We start from the raw sequence: 17,330 nt of genomic DNA, 5'->3' as shown, positions 1-17,330 counted from the left end.
TAGGCACCAGACTTAAACACATTTTACAGATGAGGAAACAGAGAAGTTAAAAAAATATATTCAAGCCCACCCAGCTGGGGCTTGAATCTTGGGTTTCTTTGATTCCAGGGCCCAAACCTCTTTACCATGCTACTATACTGCTTTCTTATAGTTATGGTATAAGGCAGATTACAAATATCAAAAAAGGGAAAGGAGAGCTCAAAACCAGCTGCTGTTGTTGGTATTAGTGGGAGAGTATTTTGATGAAAAAGATGGCATCTGAAATACATACTGAAGACTGGATGGGATTTCAATAGCTGAAGATGGGAGAGAAAGAGCATTCCAGGCTAAGCAAAAAGAATGAGTAACTGTGTGGGCAGAAAAACATGATGTGCATTCAGCACATATTTAGCCTAAGTGTTGAGAGAGCAGCTGTTATTCGTGCCCCCCTGGCAAAAACACCAGTGTGCCTCAAAGTGTGATCTGTGGATCATTGTTGGTCTGAAAACACGTTACTGGCCCATGAGAACACAAATGCATCTGGTCAGTGAGATTAAGAGATTAGACAATTTTACTGCAATCTGACAGAATATTTTTGTTAACTGTTCAATCTAATAATTTCAAAATTGGGGCTTATTTTATATATCTTTTAAATTTCATTTCCTAGTAATTCATTTTTATTGTATTTTACAAAAGTATTGATCTGTGATGAACTAGAAATGAACAACAAAACAAGAAAACAATCTGGTCCTTCACATTTATCTGCGGAGCAATGAACTAGACTAGAAACCCGAACAAGGAGTTTGTCTGGTTCTTCTTAATTTAACAGCATGTGCTTTACTAACTGCTGGGGCTCAACCAACTGACAGGGATTCACTAAAGATGACATCCGTAAGGGCAACAGCATTTGCGTGTCCACATACTGATACATGCAGAACAGTGCTTAGGTCTGGATCTGACTTTAGGTAATTATCTTTCTTTGCACTCATCACCTTTTACTTTAAAACCTGAGGACAGGTATTAAACTATGGGCAACTCAACACAGAGAGTAAACATCTTAAAATGTCAAACATATATAAAGAAATGACTTCTCAGATCACCCTTTGATCACACTAAATAAAATACATTTCTTTTTCTTCCCTAAGGGGGAAAACCCCCACCTGATTTGAAAATGCTGAATGCTGGTTAACTGCATTTCTGTAAAACTATCTATTGGAAACATTATACTGTTCTCTAGCAAATCTCCAAGCTCTACCACTTTCCCATATATACATCTTTGATCTCATATCATAGCTTCCAGTATAACTGAGTGTGCAGCATTTAGGTCTCATTTCATTCAAGGTAAGGAGAGGGGGTCACTACCTTAAAAAAAAAAAGACTATTAATAAATACTAGAAAAGAAAAAAAGCAAAGTACTGGGAATGAAACCCTACTTAGTGGACTAAAAAGTTACCTTTTAACTTATCAGAAATTTTGATTTATTGGTAAGACTCACTCTCCACAACTCTTCTCAGAAACCACCACATAACTCATAGCTAAAAGGGCTGCCAAGCAAAACAGCTATGGAGAGCCAACATGGGTATGTAAGGCTAGTGGAACTTTTCATCTTTACAGAACTTCCCTTCTGAAATAAATTCTAGCTTACTGCTTTTATATCCAATATTTTCACATCAATGATGGCAAACATCTAGAATTTTCTCCTGTTGCTTCTACAAAAATCTTTCTTGAATCTTCTAAATTTTGGAAAACTCATAACATTTCTAAGTTTTTTAGTCACTCCCATGACATTTTACCCTTCAAATAAAGTTTTATCAAACTATTAACCACATTTGTTCTTTTGCTCTTAAAATTATTTTATATACTTCATAATCAAAATGAATACCTTGCTTAGCCTTATAGAAGGTATTTGGAAAGAAGCCTTAAACTATAATGATGGTGAGAAAAAAAGGCTCCTGTTTAGGAAATGTTTTTCTTTTAAATGTAAGATCGAGAAAGTCATCGAATATTACCAATTTCCAAATTTGGTTATGAATAGTAAAACCCCTAAAACTAGTAACAGCTTCAAGTCCTTATTGAGAGTTGGAAGACATAGCTGTTTAATGATTGTATTTAAATAACTGCTTCTCTTACTCAAGGTCTTTTTCTCCAAAACATGCTGCAAGTTCATGTTTACTTCCCTAGACTCCCTCCCTTTTTTCATTCTCCCCAAATAAACAGTTTTGAAAGATAGTTATAAATAAAATACCTCTATACTGACTTTTAGGGATCCTTAGAAAGGAGATTTCCATATGTGTTGCCTAAATTTAAGTATGAAAATAAGCATACATTATTAGGCAAGCTTATAAATTTGGCTTATTCCTTCTTTCAAAAAGACTGAGACTCTTTTAATAGTGTGATTACCAGAAAAACAAAACAACCATATCTGACTAGGAATTTGTAGTTTAGATGAATAAGAGTATGAGGTATCTGTGAAAAATGATAAAATCTCCTATTTTAATGGAGATGGTGAATCTGAATAGCAATTATTAACTCATCAGCAGAGCTAATGTTAAGAAATCAGTTTTGTAAGTATCAATCATACACAGCATATCATTACTGTTTGGTAGAAATAATATCAATACTAATACCTTTCTTCATTTTAACCTCCAGATGAAAATGCTGTTCAGTAAGTCAGCACAGATTTGAAAATAACATTAGTTTTGTAAAATGTCACACTTATCAGATATGCCTTATTATTATCAGCCTTTTAAATGTTTGATTCTGTTTACAAAATTTTACTCATTCAGAAAAGTGTAACTTTTAGAGGCAAATAACTGAATACAGGCCATTCAGATTTTCTGTTCCTCTGTAGTTAGCTGCTTTGTTAAATGAAGCAGTATTTCTATGTTATCTTTGTCACATAAGGAGAGGAAGGTGACTTGTAGTTGGTTTAAACTGCTTAAAATGTTGTTGGTAGTGGCAGACTTCAGGTCTGGGACTTAAGTACCCTGATCCATAATGAGAAGGTTTAGTAGCCCTAGCATCCTGTTGATATCTCTATGGTAGCTACTAGGTGCAAGCTGGAAAAGGGCATCCAGAGTAGAGCCAGGACTCCAGAGAGAAAGAAATGACAGAACAATGAAGGCCTAAGAGGCAGGTGACAAAGAGGGAGATAACTAGGAGAGTCTATGGCCCATGGTAACATTTAGGGCTCAGCATAACTCTCTGTCTGATTTGGCAAGGCTAACCAAATTTTGATTAGAGAAATAAATGCCAATTCAAGAAAGAAAATATAGAAGAGGGATTATTTAACACTTATTTTTAAAAGTGGTTTTTACCTCAAAATATATGCCAAAGACAGAAATACAGGAGAAGAGATATACTCAACATACATTTTACTCAACCAATTTAAGTTTAGTGATATGCAGAAAAAAACTGCAGATCAGGGTAACACCTCCAGCACTTTTACTAAAATCAAATCCATGGTCTAAGGGTTCTTCTGCTTTCTTATTTATAGGAAGAGAGACCATATGTCACAGCATGATAGAAGAATTCACTTATCATTCCTTTGGAAAGGTAATCATAACAAGGCCCCTATTATTTTTAGGGGCATTCTATGAACCCAATTCTCAACTATACTCTACATTTTAATGCACATATTAAAGCAAAGCAGCACCAGATACATGTCTTATGAAATATCCACTTAGCTTGAGCCTTTGGGGAACTTTTATCACAGAGGACATAATTTCACAGTATTAGCATAGCCAGGACCCAAAGGATTATCTGCTCTAGGAAATAACCAGGACATAATCTAAATCCCAGCCAGCTTCCCCTCTTTAACCAGTGTGCATCCTTCAGCTGAGTTTTCCTTTCAGCCAATGAGTGCATGTTCTAAAAACTAAAAATCTTTCTATGTTTATCAAAATACAAGATAAATATGTTGTAAAGATAATCACATGAAATATCCCTGAACAAAATAAAAATTCTGAGTTCTTCTGGATTTCTTTTCAACTAATAAAAATAATGAATGACAGCTGACTAATCTTCAGCATCTTCCATTTTGGGCAATTCATTAAAAGAATCTAATTTTAAAAATATTTTTCAATGTAATTCATATGTTTTTTCAAATTACTGTATCTGTTCCACTGTCTTGAGTTATAATCTTTAAGTAGCTTTGTTTTAAAGTTTTGCTACTTATAAGCATTATCTCAGATGACACAGTAGCACCTTCTTGATCAGTAATTACAATATCCAAAGTGGCAAACAGCCCAAGTAAAAATATAGTTACTAGTGGTAAGAATTTTTATCTTCCTTGGTTACTACCAATTAAAGTATTTTGCATATCCCAATTAGATATAGAAATAGTTGGTAGGGTTTATTTCTCAAGAGGGGAGTGAATCAAGTCTTTATTAATTCACACTTTTCTATTACAAAGATGTAACTATGAAAGCTAATGAAAAGTTAAGAACTGAGAGTTTGGTGAATATCAGTCAACAGAAAATTATTCAGTACCAGGTCTAAGCACTCATTCATTTGACCATTCAACTCAAGGGGGAGACTTAGATAAGTAATGTGGTGTCTAACTACATTAACATGTATAAAATGACATACAACTACAAAGTGGGAAAAGTGATTTCAGAAATAAGAGAAATAGCATGACATATTTTCAAAAGAAGTGAAAAGGAATAAATGCTTGATTATAAGACAATAAGACAGAATCTGAAGTAAAGTAAGATTTAACTATAACTCCAAAGGAAGATTAATGAAATATTTGGGTACAGACATATAAAAAATGTGAAGATCACCAAAAAAGGAAAACAGGTAAATGAAAACAACATATGAGAAACAGTGAAGGAATTAGTAAAGTAAAAACTGAAATGTGAGGCCAGTTCTCCCATAGCATGCCCCAAGCTTAGCGGAAATCCCCAGGAAGGTCCAGCGCAGTACTACCTAGTGCACGCAAGAACTGTCCTGCTGGCTGCAAGCCTCAGCTAGCAGGTGCCTACTGTCCTCCCCTCTGTGCTTGCTTTCAGCAAATTCATATGCTGAGCTGACTGAACCCTTATCTTCTTCCATCTGGAAGGACAGAAAAGCAACAAGTCTCATATTACAGAACAATACTCTCACTGTATATAAATTTAGAATCAAAACAGCAAGTCAGGGTCCACAATCTGTGAGGCACAAATAAAAGTTCACACACCACCACATTCATTTACTGTCACAAAAGAGAGCTAACAGGAGCTTAAGGAGCATACAATGGAGCACACCAAACAAAGCCATGGTTATCCAGGGCACAAAGTTAAATTACAACCAGGTTTCCGGCAGGAAAGTTCAGTTTCTTCCATTAAACAAATTCCTTGTCAACAAGAATTAGGGTTCTTATTGCAAAGGTATCTCTCATTTCATATTTCTCATGCTCCTTCTCAGAAGACTTCTCTAACTGGACTTCAGCAGAGTGGAAGGGTCAATCAAATAGCCTTTCAAATGTTAGACATATGGGTAGGGGGGAAGCTTGACTTGATTTAGTAAACAAAATTAATTTAATCCTTAATTTAAAATCTTTTTTTTTTAGTATTAACTAACTCAAATCAATTTCTATTCTTTGCTTTTTCTATTTCATAGGGGCCATGCCTCATGGCTTGTGGGATCTTAATTTCTCAACAAGGGATTGAACCCAGGCACTCAGTAGTGAAAGCGTGGAGCCCTAACCATTAGACTGCCAGGGAGTTCCCTCTATATTTTAAGTATTAGAGACCTTCTAAGGAATATGTGCCCATAGCCAAGCTAATTTAAAAATTTTAACCTTTCTTAAATTACCAAAAAAAGAAAGTTCCTCAATAAATAAAACATACTTTTTCCTCATTTCTGTGTGTTTTCTCAGTCTTAGGACTAATCAATAATTATTTCTATAAAAAATGCTATAGTAAATTTCTTATATACATAAATAATAAAGTAGAATTTCTTGGTTTCAAGAGTACAGTAAGTTTATGTAAAGATAGCTTATTATTATAGCTTTGCCTTTTATAAGGGAGTGGAAAATATTCAAACTGAGCTTTCTTTTATTTAAAAAAATTATTAATAGCTTTGTGTTAATGGTTCTTAAGTATCAATACTAACCTTACAAAAGATTTGAAAACTCTTAAAGACATTCAATATATGCATAATTTTCCAGTTACAATAGTAAACAAGTCATCATGGACCACACCCAGGAATACTGCTCAACACGATTCAAAAACAAGATGCATTTAAAATTCACAGAATACACCAGCAGACAGATATTTGTGGGCACTTTTTCTTCATGAACCTATGAGCAAATGCCCATCCAGTGGTCATTCACCACTCATGTAATCAATTGTTATTTCTGCCTGACCTTTAGTTGATTATATTTCTTTTTGTTTTTTGCTGAGGCTGATAGTAAGTAAATAAGACTATAGTATGTAAAATGGTCATCTGATAGGTGAAGAACCTTGAAGCTCAATTAACATTCTAATCTGATTAGAATATCGGAGAAGGCAATGGCACCCCACTCCAGTACTCTTGCTTGGAAAATCCCATGGATGGAGGAGCCTGGTGGGCTGCAGTCAATGGGGTCGCTAAGATTCGGACACGACTGAGCGACTTCACTTTCACTTTTCACTTTCATGCACTGGAGAAGGAAATGGCAACGCACTCCAGTGTTCTTGCCTGGAGAATCCCAGGGATGGGGGAGCCTGGTGGGCTGCCGTCTATAGGGTCGCACAGAGTCGGACATGACTGAAGCGACTTAGCAGCAGCAGTGCTTCATTCTTTTTCTGTCTGTCACTACTCAAAAAATGTTGCTTGATTTGAGCCACCATGACATGTGAAAATATGATTTAATAAAAATATTAAGATTATTCACAATGCAAAAGTTAATCCTCACAAAAGTGCTTACCAGAGTGTTCTTTTAAATAATGAGCTCTCCTATTGCCTTATTAGATGTTCAAAAATGTGATAAGTATGCACTGTTTTCAGAAGGCACATGTAGATAAAAATGATATACATAATTGGCTCAACCAAAGTTGGTGGTAAATCTTCCAAGTGTGTTTTCATTTTAGTTCTCGTTTTAAACGTGAAATTTAGTTGACTACCACTTAAACTCCCATTTGTATATCATCTACAATTATATATCTTTGTAATTCAAAGTAGAATATTTGAAAAACCCTCATACTAATAGGAATAATAAAATCAAAAGGCTTGGAAAATTTTGGAAGAACTCAAAATTACAAGGTTACATAAGTTATTTAAGCAGGGCTTTGTCACAGTCATTCATTTGATCAAGTGAACACAGACAGATTAGAAATCTACAGAATAAAAAAGAATTTAAAAAATACATATGATTAAAAACCCAGGGTGAGAAGCTGAAGGGTGCCAAAACTAAAAACAAAGAAACTTTATATTACTTTTCGTCTTCAAACTAGACTGGAATTAAAGTTAATATATAACTTTGGTATCTTAATATGAAAAGTTCTAGGATTTAAACTTTCAATTCTGTTCCATCAAAAGACACCTTGGGATTACTAATTATTTTTTGCAGAAATTGACAGAATGAATCTGTCAGTGGAGATAAAGATATATATGAGATACAAAATCTATTATTCAATTTATAGATGCACTAAACAGTAGCAAGGATATGAAATATTTCAGCAGCCATTTCAGTGTACAAAGACAAATATGCATGTGTATTTACAACACAGATTAAGGCAAGATAAAAAATAGGCAACTCTCACTTCTAAGTAACTGAAACTTAAAACTTTAAATTGTATGATGAATTCCTGTAGCTTAAATTAAATTACTCAACATGCAGGAGCATTCTTAAATACAAGTATGACAAGCAGAAGCATTAGAATTGTGTTAGGAAAGGTAGTTAAGGTATAAAACATATAACAAAGTACAGATCTCTGTCCTGTTATGCTGAATTTTCATCTCAAAGAAATGGATATTTTTTAGGTTTTAACATACATAAGGGTAAAGGTCAAATTAGAGACAGAGCTGTGCTAACAAAAACGCCCCACTCTTAATTCATGCCTCTGCCCATCTTTTGAATATTTTTAAATTGACCTTTAGCATGCAGAAGAGTTAATGAGGTTCTACTCATCCTACTCTACCTAAGTTTGCTCAGCTGACTCCTTGCCCTCGACAACGGCTGCAGTGCGATGAACTCGTCACTGAAAGCGACTGTGTTGGAGTACATCTACAAGTGGACAGAAGAGGGACGGGACATGCGGCAAGTCAGTGAGCTGGACTTATCATCTAAGAGACAGACACACGACAAGCTTGGTAAAGACATTTGTTCCTACAGGAGCAGGAAGTATCATACATGGTACACATACATGACTGACATTTGCTATCCCAACAATTTACTCTTATTACCACACTGCTGTTCTGCAGGAAAAACTCAGAATCAATGCTGCCGCCTCTTCTTGTGATATAATTTTTCTTGCTACTATTTGGATGATAGCAAAATGAAGTAAGGAACTGACAGCTTTCTAACAGTTTTCTTATCATTTGAAATTAGGGGTGACAGTACAAGTCTGAAACAATAAAAATTACTGACTATAGCAAAAGAATAACATCACACATGGGATTTGAAGGACCATATACTGTCTTAACAAAAACAGAAAAATCCCTGAGTGAAAGTAGAGATTTCCTCTTTAGATTATTTTTATATGTTCATTTTTTACAGAAGTAAAATTGATTTACAATGTTGGGCCAATCTCTGCTGTATAGCAAAGGGACACAGTTTTACACATATATACATCCTTTTCCTCTTTAGATCAGACTCCAGTTGAATATCCAGTCAAATCATTTAAAAAAAATTTAGTAGGGGTAGAAAGGGAGATTATACTGGCTTTCACACATAGAAAAATGATTGATTTCTTAACTCTATTTTTTAAATCCACTAACCCATGGTAAAAGAACCAAAATATAAAGCACTTTTTTCTTGTTTAAGGGTCCATCTTAAGGTATCAAATACTTCCTATGTAATCCTTTAAAAAGAGGCCTGTAAAAATAAGGACTAGTATTATCATCTTGTATTATCATTAAGAAATCTCTTTGAAAAATGTAAGTATGTAAATACTCTGACTAAAGAAAATTTCCAAGGATAAATGTAAATAATTCTGATTATTAACTTTTATAAAAATTTAAGTTTTTAAGTGATGTAATTCATTAATCTGTTTTGGTGAAATATAACTTTAGGCAAGAAGACAAAAATGTTCTTCATAAAGGTCTAGAAAAAGTATAATAGCCAATGTATTAAAAGTCGTATTCTATTATCAAGAATATCTCTGAAGCTTAGAAAAAAGGCAAACAAAAGATATTTAAATAATATCTTGCAGTGGAAAAATTTGTCCATATTCGGATACAGGTAAATGCATAGGCAGACACAGTAAATAGATTATGCAAATTTTTTCAACCTGAGCTGAAGATCAGTATTAGAGCAGCATCCTAATCATTCTTATAATTATGCTCTTACTGAGGACTTACTACATACAGACCCAGGTGCTTCATATTAATTGTCTCTAACAATCATGTAAGGTAGTAATTATTAATCTGATTTTATATAGGAAGAAACTGAGGCTTAAGGAAGTGACTTGATTAAGAATATACATTGTATGGTTAAAACAGTATTTAAATTAAGTCTGTCAGGCTTCAGATGCCTGCACTGCTTCAATGGTGTTAAAATGTATACTGGCTAGAATTGAGTGACCAAAGCAAGTAAATGCTGAAGAAATGTTAATATGATCAATTGAAATTAAACCCATATACGATTTAGGAAGCCTAACAAATCACTAAATACTTAGGAAGCACTTATTCTATTGTAGCATTAACACACAACTGAATTTCCAAAATTTAAACAAAATTTGCTTTGCATACAACAAACATGCAAAAACAACAACCCCCGCCCCCACCCCCCATCTGCAACAAACACTCAACCTAGGAAGAATTAAACAATTAATAAACTTGGTGTTTACAGGGGCATAAAAGTTGATCAGAATGTGTTCCTGAGGATATATATTCAATGCCATGGTACAGTTAACAGAACAAACTAGGATTTCCAGGTTATGTACAAGTCAAATTACAAAGATGGTACATTCAACTAAATAGCTTTTATTTCTTGAGCATTCACTTTGTCTGAATACTATTTCACTTAATCTTCAAATGCAATGAAACAGACATTTCTGTCATAATTTTACCCATGAGGAAACTGAGAATTAAAGTCAGAGCTACCCAGTGGTAGAATAAGGATTTTGAACCCACAACTATCAGGTCCTTAAGAACATATTCTTAAACACTATGTAAACACTGTTAATACCTGTTGTAGTTTAAATACTTTAGTGAGTACTCAATGAGAGAAAATATTTTGTAAAAATCCATTCTGTAGAAGTTATTTAGGTTAAAGAACTACTTCTTTCTTCTGTTGCCAACAATATAACCTAAAGAAGTACTACTGAAATTCTAATGATTCTAAAGACATGGATATATATCCCAATTATATATATTTGATCAAATGCTGTGCTATTACTTAAGATGTATTTATACTATTATTTGGATGTAACTTGATAGTTTTATATTTCTACTCTACTTCTATGAAATTTTAAAATTATAATTTTTCAGGAGTCAAAAACTTAATATAACTTTAACAGTATCACATTTAACAACATTTATATTGCAAAACACTTGATACAGGAATAGTTAATTTACCATTTTCTAATAGGAACAAATTATAATGACAACTATTCATTAAAGACTCCTAATTAAAAAGGTACTGTATATAAAATGTGGTTACCTGTGCCTTTTCAATATTTGTAGGATGGAACTGATGGTCAAATACTTTTTTCACAATATCAAGAAATAAGCATGTAACAACCATGAGGATTATGGCAAACCAAGCAGAACCACTTGATAGGAGCTGAATAAATACAAAGTACATATTCTGGGAGCTCAAAAATGGCCTGCAAAGAAAGTGGGCTTAATAAAAGAAGAAACTGACAAGACAGATTCTTAAATCAAGACATTAAGTAAACCCACTATATTCGAAGGTTTATAATTTTACGTATACGCAGGTAAAATGTTCAAAATTCCAAATCAATGTAATTTAATTAACTAACTAATAAAATGTGATACACTTTCACTGTCAAAAATAAAATCCAATTTAATTTGCTTGAATGACAATCACAGTTTTTCTAATTAGGAAAGTGCCAAGTAGTTGACTTATTCTATCCCAGTGGTAGGAAATCCAAAGAATTATGTTGTAATACAGACTTAAGAGGTTAAAAAAGCAAGAAAAGTATGTAACAAAATGTTTTCTACTAAGCAACTATAAGCTTGATAACCAAAATTTTAGGTTGAAAAGCTCTAGTTAGAGGATCTTCTCTACACACTTATTTAAAAATAAATGTACTCACAAATATTAGTTCTACATAGTAATAGGTTTTGTCAAAATACCATTTTTGGGGTTTTGTACATATCACTTCAAAGCAATATGGGGAAATACAGGAAGAAATGAAGAAATAAAGAGGATTAAAAACAAATGATGGTCATGAGCATCCTTTTATAATCCTAATGAAAGTTAATGTTTAGCCAATCCAAATTTTTTACCTGCTTTTTGTAATACTTTGCCTGATACAATATTTTGCAGACACAGTAGGCAATGTAATATAAATACTCTAATTCAGAGACTTCAGTTGTCCATGATTTATCAAAGAATTTTAGGATTCTTTAGGATAAGCACTCATTTTTTATCTATCAGAGAAGCTGAATATCTGATTTTAGCAATGAAAATACAGCACACTATTTACTTTTGAGAGATAAGTTAACTTATTCATGAAACTTTAATGTTTTTATGTGACTTATTTTATTACATACATTAGTAATAATTTAGAGTATCAATACTATGGGTAGCATAAAGAACAATAATTTTCAAGTAAATCTTATTTTTAACCTTTGTGATCTTAAAGAGTTCAGTTTCCAAATAGAAAAAAAGGGACAGTAAGATTATTGTGATAATCAATGTTAATACCTCAGGTAAAACACTAGAATGCAGTAGATAGAGTAATTGTTAGTTTCTTTTTTCTTCCTTATTAGTAAGATCAACTGAAAGAACTAAATTTCTTACCAGGATAGGGTCTTAAAACTATTCTGAGCAGAATTTGTTCATAATATAACCTATCATAATAAATATTTATTAGAGTTGAATCAATGTAATTAAAATACAATATAGTAACTCACCAGAGAATCCCTCCATAAAACAAAGAAAACACAAAATAGAATAAAATAGATCCCCATGTAACAAGATGATTGATCCAGGTCCAAAAATGAGTTTCCAAAGCCATCTAAAAAAATAAATTAAAAAATCCTTAATGTAAATTAATAAATCTTTAACTTCTCAGATACAACCCAAGAATAAGTGACTAAAAAGTTCCTATGGCAAAGTCCCTCAGAAGACAAATATTAATGAAAGGCTCCTAGTATGAAACTGAACAATTTCAAGTTTATACTGTTCTTCTTCTGTGAGGAAGCAGCATTAAAAGTTCATGAGTACTTTATCAACTCCATGGGCTAAACCAGCTTGTGTTATCTTGCATTACATAGAGAGAAGCAAAATTTCACAGGTGGGTATTGAGGAGTTAACTTTCCTTTGACTAGAAAAATCAGCTGAGGCTTTCCAAAATAATGAATTAAAAAATGAATTCATTATGAATTTTTTGACAAAAAATAAAATTATCAAACTAGCCATCCATGAAATTATTCTTGACAATAAAAAGAAAAACTATATCACTAAAATAATGAAGAAAATTTAAAACTATATAGACAAAACATGTCCATGCTCCTAATTTCTGTATCATACCTTTGCTGTGACTGTAATAACCATGACTGTGAAGACCAAGGTGCCAAATGTCCAATTTCCAAACATCTAAAACACAAAGAATAAACTAGTACTGTATTACATGTTAAAATGATGCTGAAACAGAAGTGATGCAAAGAATAATCACATTCTTCACTGAAAATCACTTGCATCATTTACGTCAGGTACATCTGAAATCTGATTAGATTAGTAAAGTTAAAGGAGAATGAGAAGAAATACCATAAAGCATTATTATGTTTATTACATAAATGATCCTTTGGATAACACTATCAGACTGGAAACTCAAAGACAGGTTTGAAGTTGTGTGGCACAGATAGTTTTTAGTGAGAATTATACACCTGTTAGTAACTGCTTTACTTGTCACAGAGTAAATATGATAATAAACCCTGTTCAATTATAATTATTTTCTGAAACCACTCCAGCCAAAAGTCACAGGAGAATACCTGCCACTGTATTTCTGGACAGAGCATAGAAAGATCAAGTAAAAAGAAATTTATACACGAAACCAACACTTGAAAGGAAAGGTAATGGCTAGTGGAATGACTCAAAGGATTCCATGTAAAAATGCAGTTAATGCCAATCAGATAGTATTGCTCTGGGCTTTTTAGCCAAAACTGACTAAGATTTATTAAAAATGCAGATTCCCCAAAGAACATCAGGATTTAATCTCCACAAACAAGAGCATAACCAGAACTTTATGTCAATTTAGGTCACCAAAAGTCATAATCTTTACCACTGGTTAAAAAAAAACAAAAACTATTTAAAAGACCAGTCATTTAAAAACAAGGGGGTTCCAATGGCAATAACACTTATCTAACTAATTCAAAATAAATGACCAACTCAGTGCTTAAGACCCTGAATAGCCAAAATAATCTTGAGAAAAGAATAATGGAGCTGGAGGAATCATGCTCCCTGACTTCAGACTATACTACAAAGCTAATGTAATCAAAACAGTATGATATTAGCACAAAAACAGACATATAGATCAGTGGAACAGACACAGATCAGTGGAACAGGACAGAAAGCCTGGAAATAAACCCATGCACCTATGGTCTAATTAATCTATGACAAAGGAGGCAAAAATATACAATGGAGAAAAGACAATCTCTTCAATAAGTGGTGCTGGGAAATTGGACAGTTACATGTAAAATAATGAAACTAGAACATTCCCTAACACCATATAAAAAAATAAAATCTAAAGAAATTGAAGACCTAAATGTAAAACTCCTAGAAGAAAACATAGGCAGAACACTCTGACATAAAGTGCAAGAATGTATTTTTGGATCTGTCTCTTAAAATAATGGAAATAAAAACAAAATAAACAAACGGGACCTAACTAAACTTAAAAAAGTTTTTGCCAGCAAAGGAAACCATCCGCAAAACAGACAGACAACTTATGAATTGGGAGAAAATATTTGCAAATGATGCTACAGACGAGGGATTAATTTCCAAAATATACAAACAGCTCATACAGCTTAATTAAAAAAAATAAATGGGCGGAAGACCTAATAGACATTTCTCTAAAGAAAACACACAGATGGTCAACAGGCACATTAAAAATTGTTCAATATTACTAATTATAGGAGAAGTGCAAATCAAAATTTCTTACAATGAGGAATCCCCTAACATTGGCCAGACTAGCCATTATTAAAAAGTTTGCAGAAGAATTTCCTTAGTGGCCAACTGGTTAAAAACCTGCCTTCCAATGCAGGGGATGTGGGTTCAATCCCTGGTCCAGGAAATAAGATCCCACATGCCTAGGGGCAACTAAGCCTGCATGCTGCAACCACTGAGCCTGGCGATCTAGAGCCCATGCTCCGCTACCAGACAAAGCCCACACAGTGCAACAAAAAGACAGCATGCCGGAACTCTCCTACACTGTTGGTGGGAATTTAATTAATGCTGCCACTAGGGAGAATAATGGTCCTTAAAAAGCTAAAAACAGTTACCATATGATTCTGCAATCCCAATCCTGGGCTTATAACCAGAGAAAACTACTTTGAAAAGACACATGAACCCCAATATCCATAGCAGCACTATTTACAATAGCCAAGACATAGAAGCTACCTAAATGTCTACTGACAGATGAATGAATAAAGATGTGGTGTATATACACAATGGAATATTACTCAGTCATAAAAAATAATGAAATAATGCCATTTCTGGTAACATGGATTCACCCAGAGATTATCATATTAAGTGAAGTAAGTCAGACAGAGAAAGACAAATATCATGTGATGTCACTTATACACAGAATCTAAAAAAAAAAGACATAAATGAGATTGTTTATAAAACAGAAATAGATTCACAGAAACAGAAAACAAACTTATGTTACCAAAGGGGATAGTGGGGTTGGGTGGGGAGAGAAGATAAATTAGAAGTTTGGGATTAACATATACACCCTACTATATACAAAACAGGCAAACAGTAAGGACCTACTGTATATCTAGCACAGGGATCATGTAATAACCTATAATGGAAATCTGAAAAATATATATATGTATTCATACAACTGAATCACTATGCTATACATGTGAAACTAACAACACTGTATGTTAACTATACTTCAATTTAAAAAAAAAATAGCTTAAAGGTAAAAAAGCAACCAATAAATAATGGTTCTTACAATCAACAATGAAACATTAATATCCCTTTATTTGAGGGTATTTTGGGGAGCTTATTTGTCAAGGGGAAAATAAAGGAAAAGTCATATTGACTTTTATCATCTCTAGAAATGACTTAGAATACTGAAAAACCATTGTATCTCACTCAATTCAGCTCTTAAGAATGCCAGATCCTCTTTCAGTGATATGGAAGCAGGTAATCAATGCAGTCAGGCCACATGGGCCTGGAAATGGTAACAACCACACATATCTACCTCTCAGTATCTGGTTTTACTGGACCCAGATTGAGGCTAATTATATGTATCCTCCTTTGAGGCAGAGGATGATTTAAAATTCGAGCATTTAAGGACCTAGAGGGAGCTGTAGAAAACAAATTCACATTCTCTTTTTTGGGTAAATTAGCAAAGTAATTTATTTCAACTGCAGCAATAACTTAAGACTACTTCCCTCTGGTTTCCCCTTGAATTTAGTTTAATTGGTGATGAAGTGAGTGGCAGAGGGAATTTGGGGATCTAGCTAAAGAGAAGTTGAGTTGGGCGTATTACTTTGGCTTGCTCTAAGTAGAAGCTATTTATGTCACTCACAATCATTTTTACATATACTATGTTTGTACTTACAGTTTTATGTTTTTTCACTGAAAGAAGGCCTGCCAAAATGAGTAAGGTTTAGACTACTCTACTAAACCTGGATCTGCTCCTGCTCAGAAGAGACAGATGCTCAAAACATTTTCTATCACAATGTTTTGGTTTTTTTTAATCACTTCTTTTAACTTAATTTGATACCTAATAATTTAATAAAGCCATATAGTTCGAATTAAAGAAGATGATGCATTACTCACTTGTAAAGCCAATCAAGAAATAGTAACTGAGAATCTATTCCATGCCAAGTACCATTCTAGGCCTTGGGGAATGAAGCAGTAATAATGTAACATTCCTGACCTCATGGAGCTTGTATAGTGGAAAAGGCAGGACATAAACTTAAAAATATGTACTTTTAGGCAGAGGCAGGCACCATGAAGAAAAATAAATGTAGAGTAAGGGGTCGGGAAGTGACAAAGTGAGAGGGACAGATTTTACTGGAGTGGTCTAGAAAGTCTGAGGCAAACCAGTGATAGTTCAGGAGACCTGAAGGAACTAAGGGATTCAGCCACATGACCACATGAGGGAAAAGAATCTAGGCAGAGAAAGAGCAAGTGCAAAAGTCTTAATGCAGGAATAAATTAGTCTGAAGGAGCAAGAAAACCAGTGTGGCTGGCATACAGTGACTAAAAAGGGAAGGTGGTAAGGAAATACAGTCCAAGAGGTAGTCCAAATTTTTTTCATTTTTATAAGATCACTTGGGCTGCTGTGAGAAGAATGGATAGTAGGAAGGGGAAGAACGGAAGCAGGAAGAAGGTAGCTACTATGGTCCCTGAAAGACTGAAAAGGAATAATTGGTAATGAAGCCAAAGTAACTTAGAGAGACTGAGAGAAGATACTGTGGCAGGCAGGAAGGCTTCATAAATTGTACCCAGTGGTTGAGTTCATAAGTGCTGAGGCATGTTCTTGGATTTAGCAATAAAGTGGGTGCTGCTGACCAGAAAGAACATGGTTTGAATGGGAGAGCTTTGGGGGAAAGTCCCAGAGGAGTACATTCAAGGGAGAAGAGGAGGCCAGGAAGTAGAAATAGTAAAAAATATAACTTCCTCCAATTTTGTAACAGGTTTAACTATACATTGATCTATAAGACAATTACCTTCTATAGAGTTAATCAGTTGTTCAGTTCTCCAGTACAAACTATCTCTTTATTATTCATTTAAAACATTGACCAATTGTTGGGTGATACCATAAGAAGCAAGGTATATTTTTCTGTTCTCTGTA

General features: G+C 33.8%; 1 protein-coding gene across 6 annotated transcripts in view; it reads right to left on the bottom strand.

The window, feature by feature from the left end:
• Nucleotides 1-17,330, bottom strand: part of ATP11B (ATPase phospholipid transporting 11B (putative)) — a 109,751-nt gene that overhangs the window by 10,341 nt on the left and 82,080 nt on the right. For 4 of the 6 annotated variants that reach the window (XM_061166651.1, XM_061166649.1, XM_061166653.1 and 1 more), the window contains 3 exons: nt 12,830-12,895; nt 12,211-12,314; nt 10,769-10,934 (listed from right to left, as the gene is read on the bottom strand). In XM_061166651.1, coding sequence (XP_061022634.1) covers nt 10,769-10,934; nt 12,211-12,314; nt 12,830-12,895 — 336 coding nt within the window. Of the gene's footprint in view, nt 1-8,084; nt 8,171-10,768; nt 10,935-12,210; nt 12,315-12,829; nt 12,896-17,330 lie in introns of all 6 variants that reach the window. The other 2 variants (XM_061166652.1, XM_061166655.1) reach the window with 2 other exon arrangements.

This window comes from Dama dama, chromosome 19 (assembly GCF_033118175.1).
Source record: "Dama dama isolate Ldn47 chromosome 19, ASM3311817v1, whole genome shotgun sequence".
In the NCBI taxonomy this organism is placed as follows: Eukaryota; Metazoa; Chordata; class Mammalia; order Artiodactyla; family Cervidae; genus Dama; species Dama dama.
Note: the sequence above shows the minus strand (reverse complement) of the source record. Positions and strands in the feature narration are given on the sequence as shown.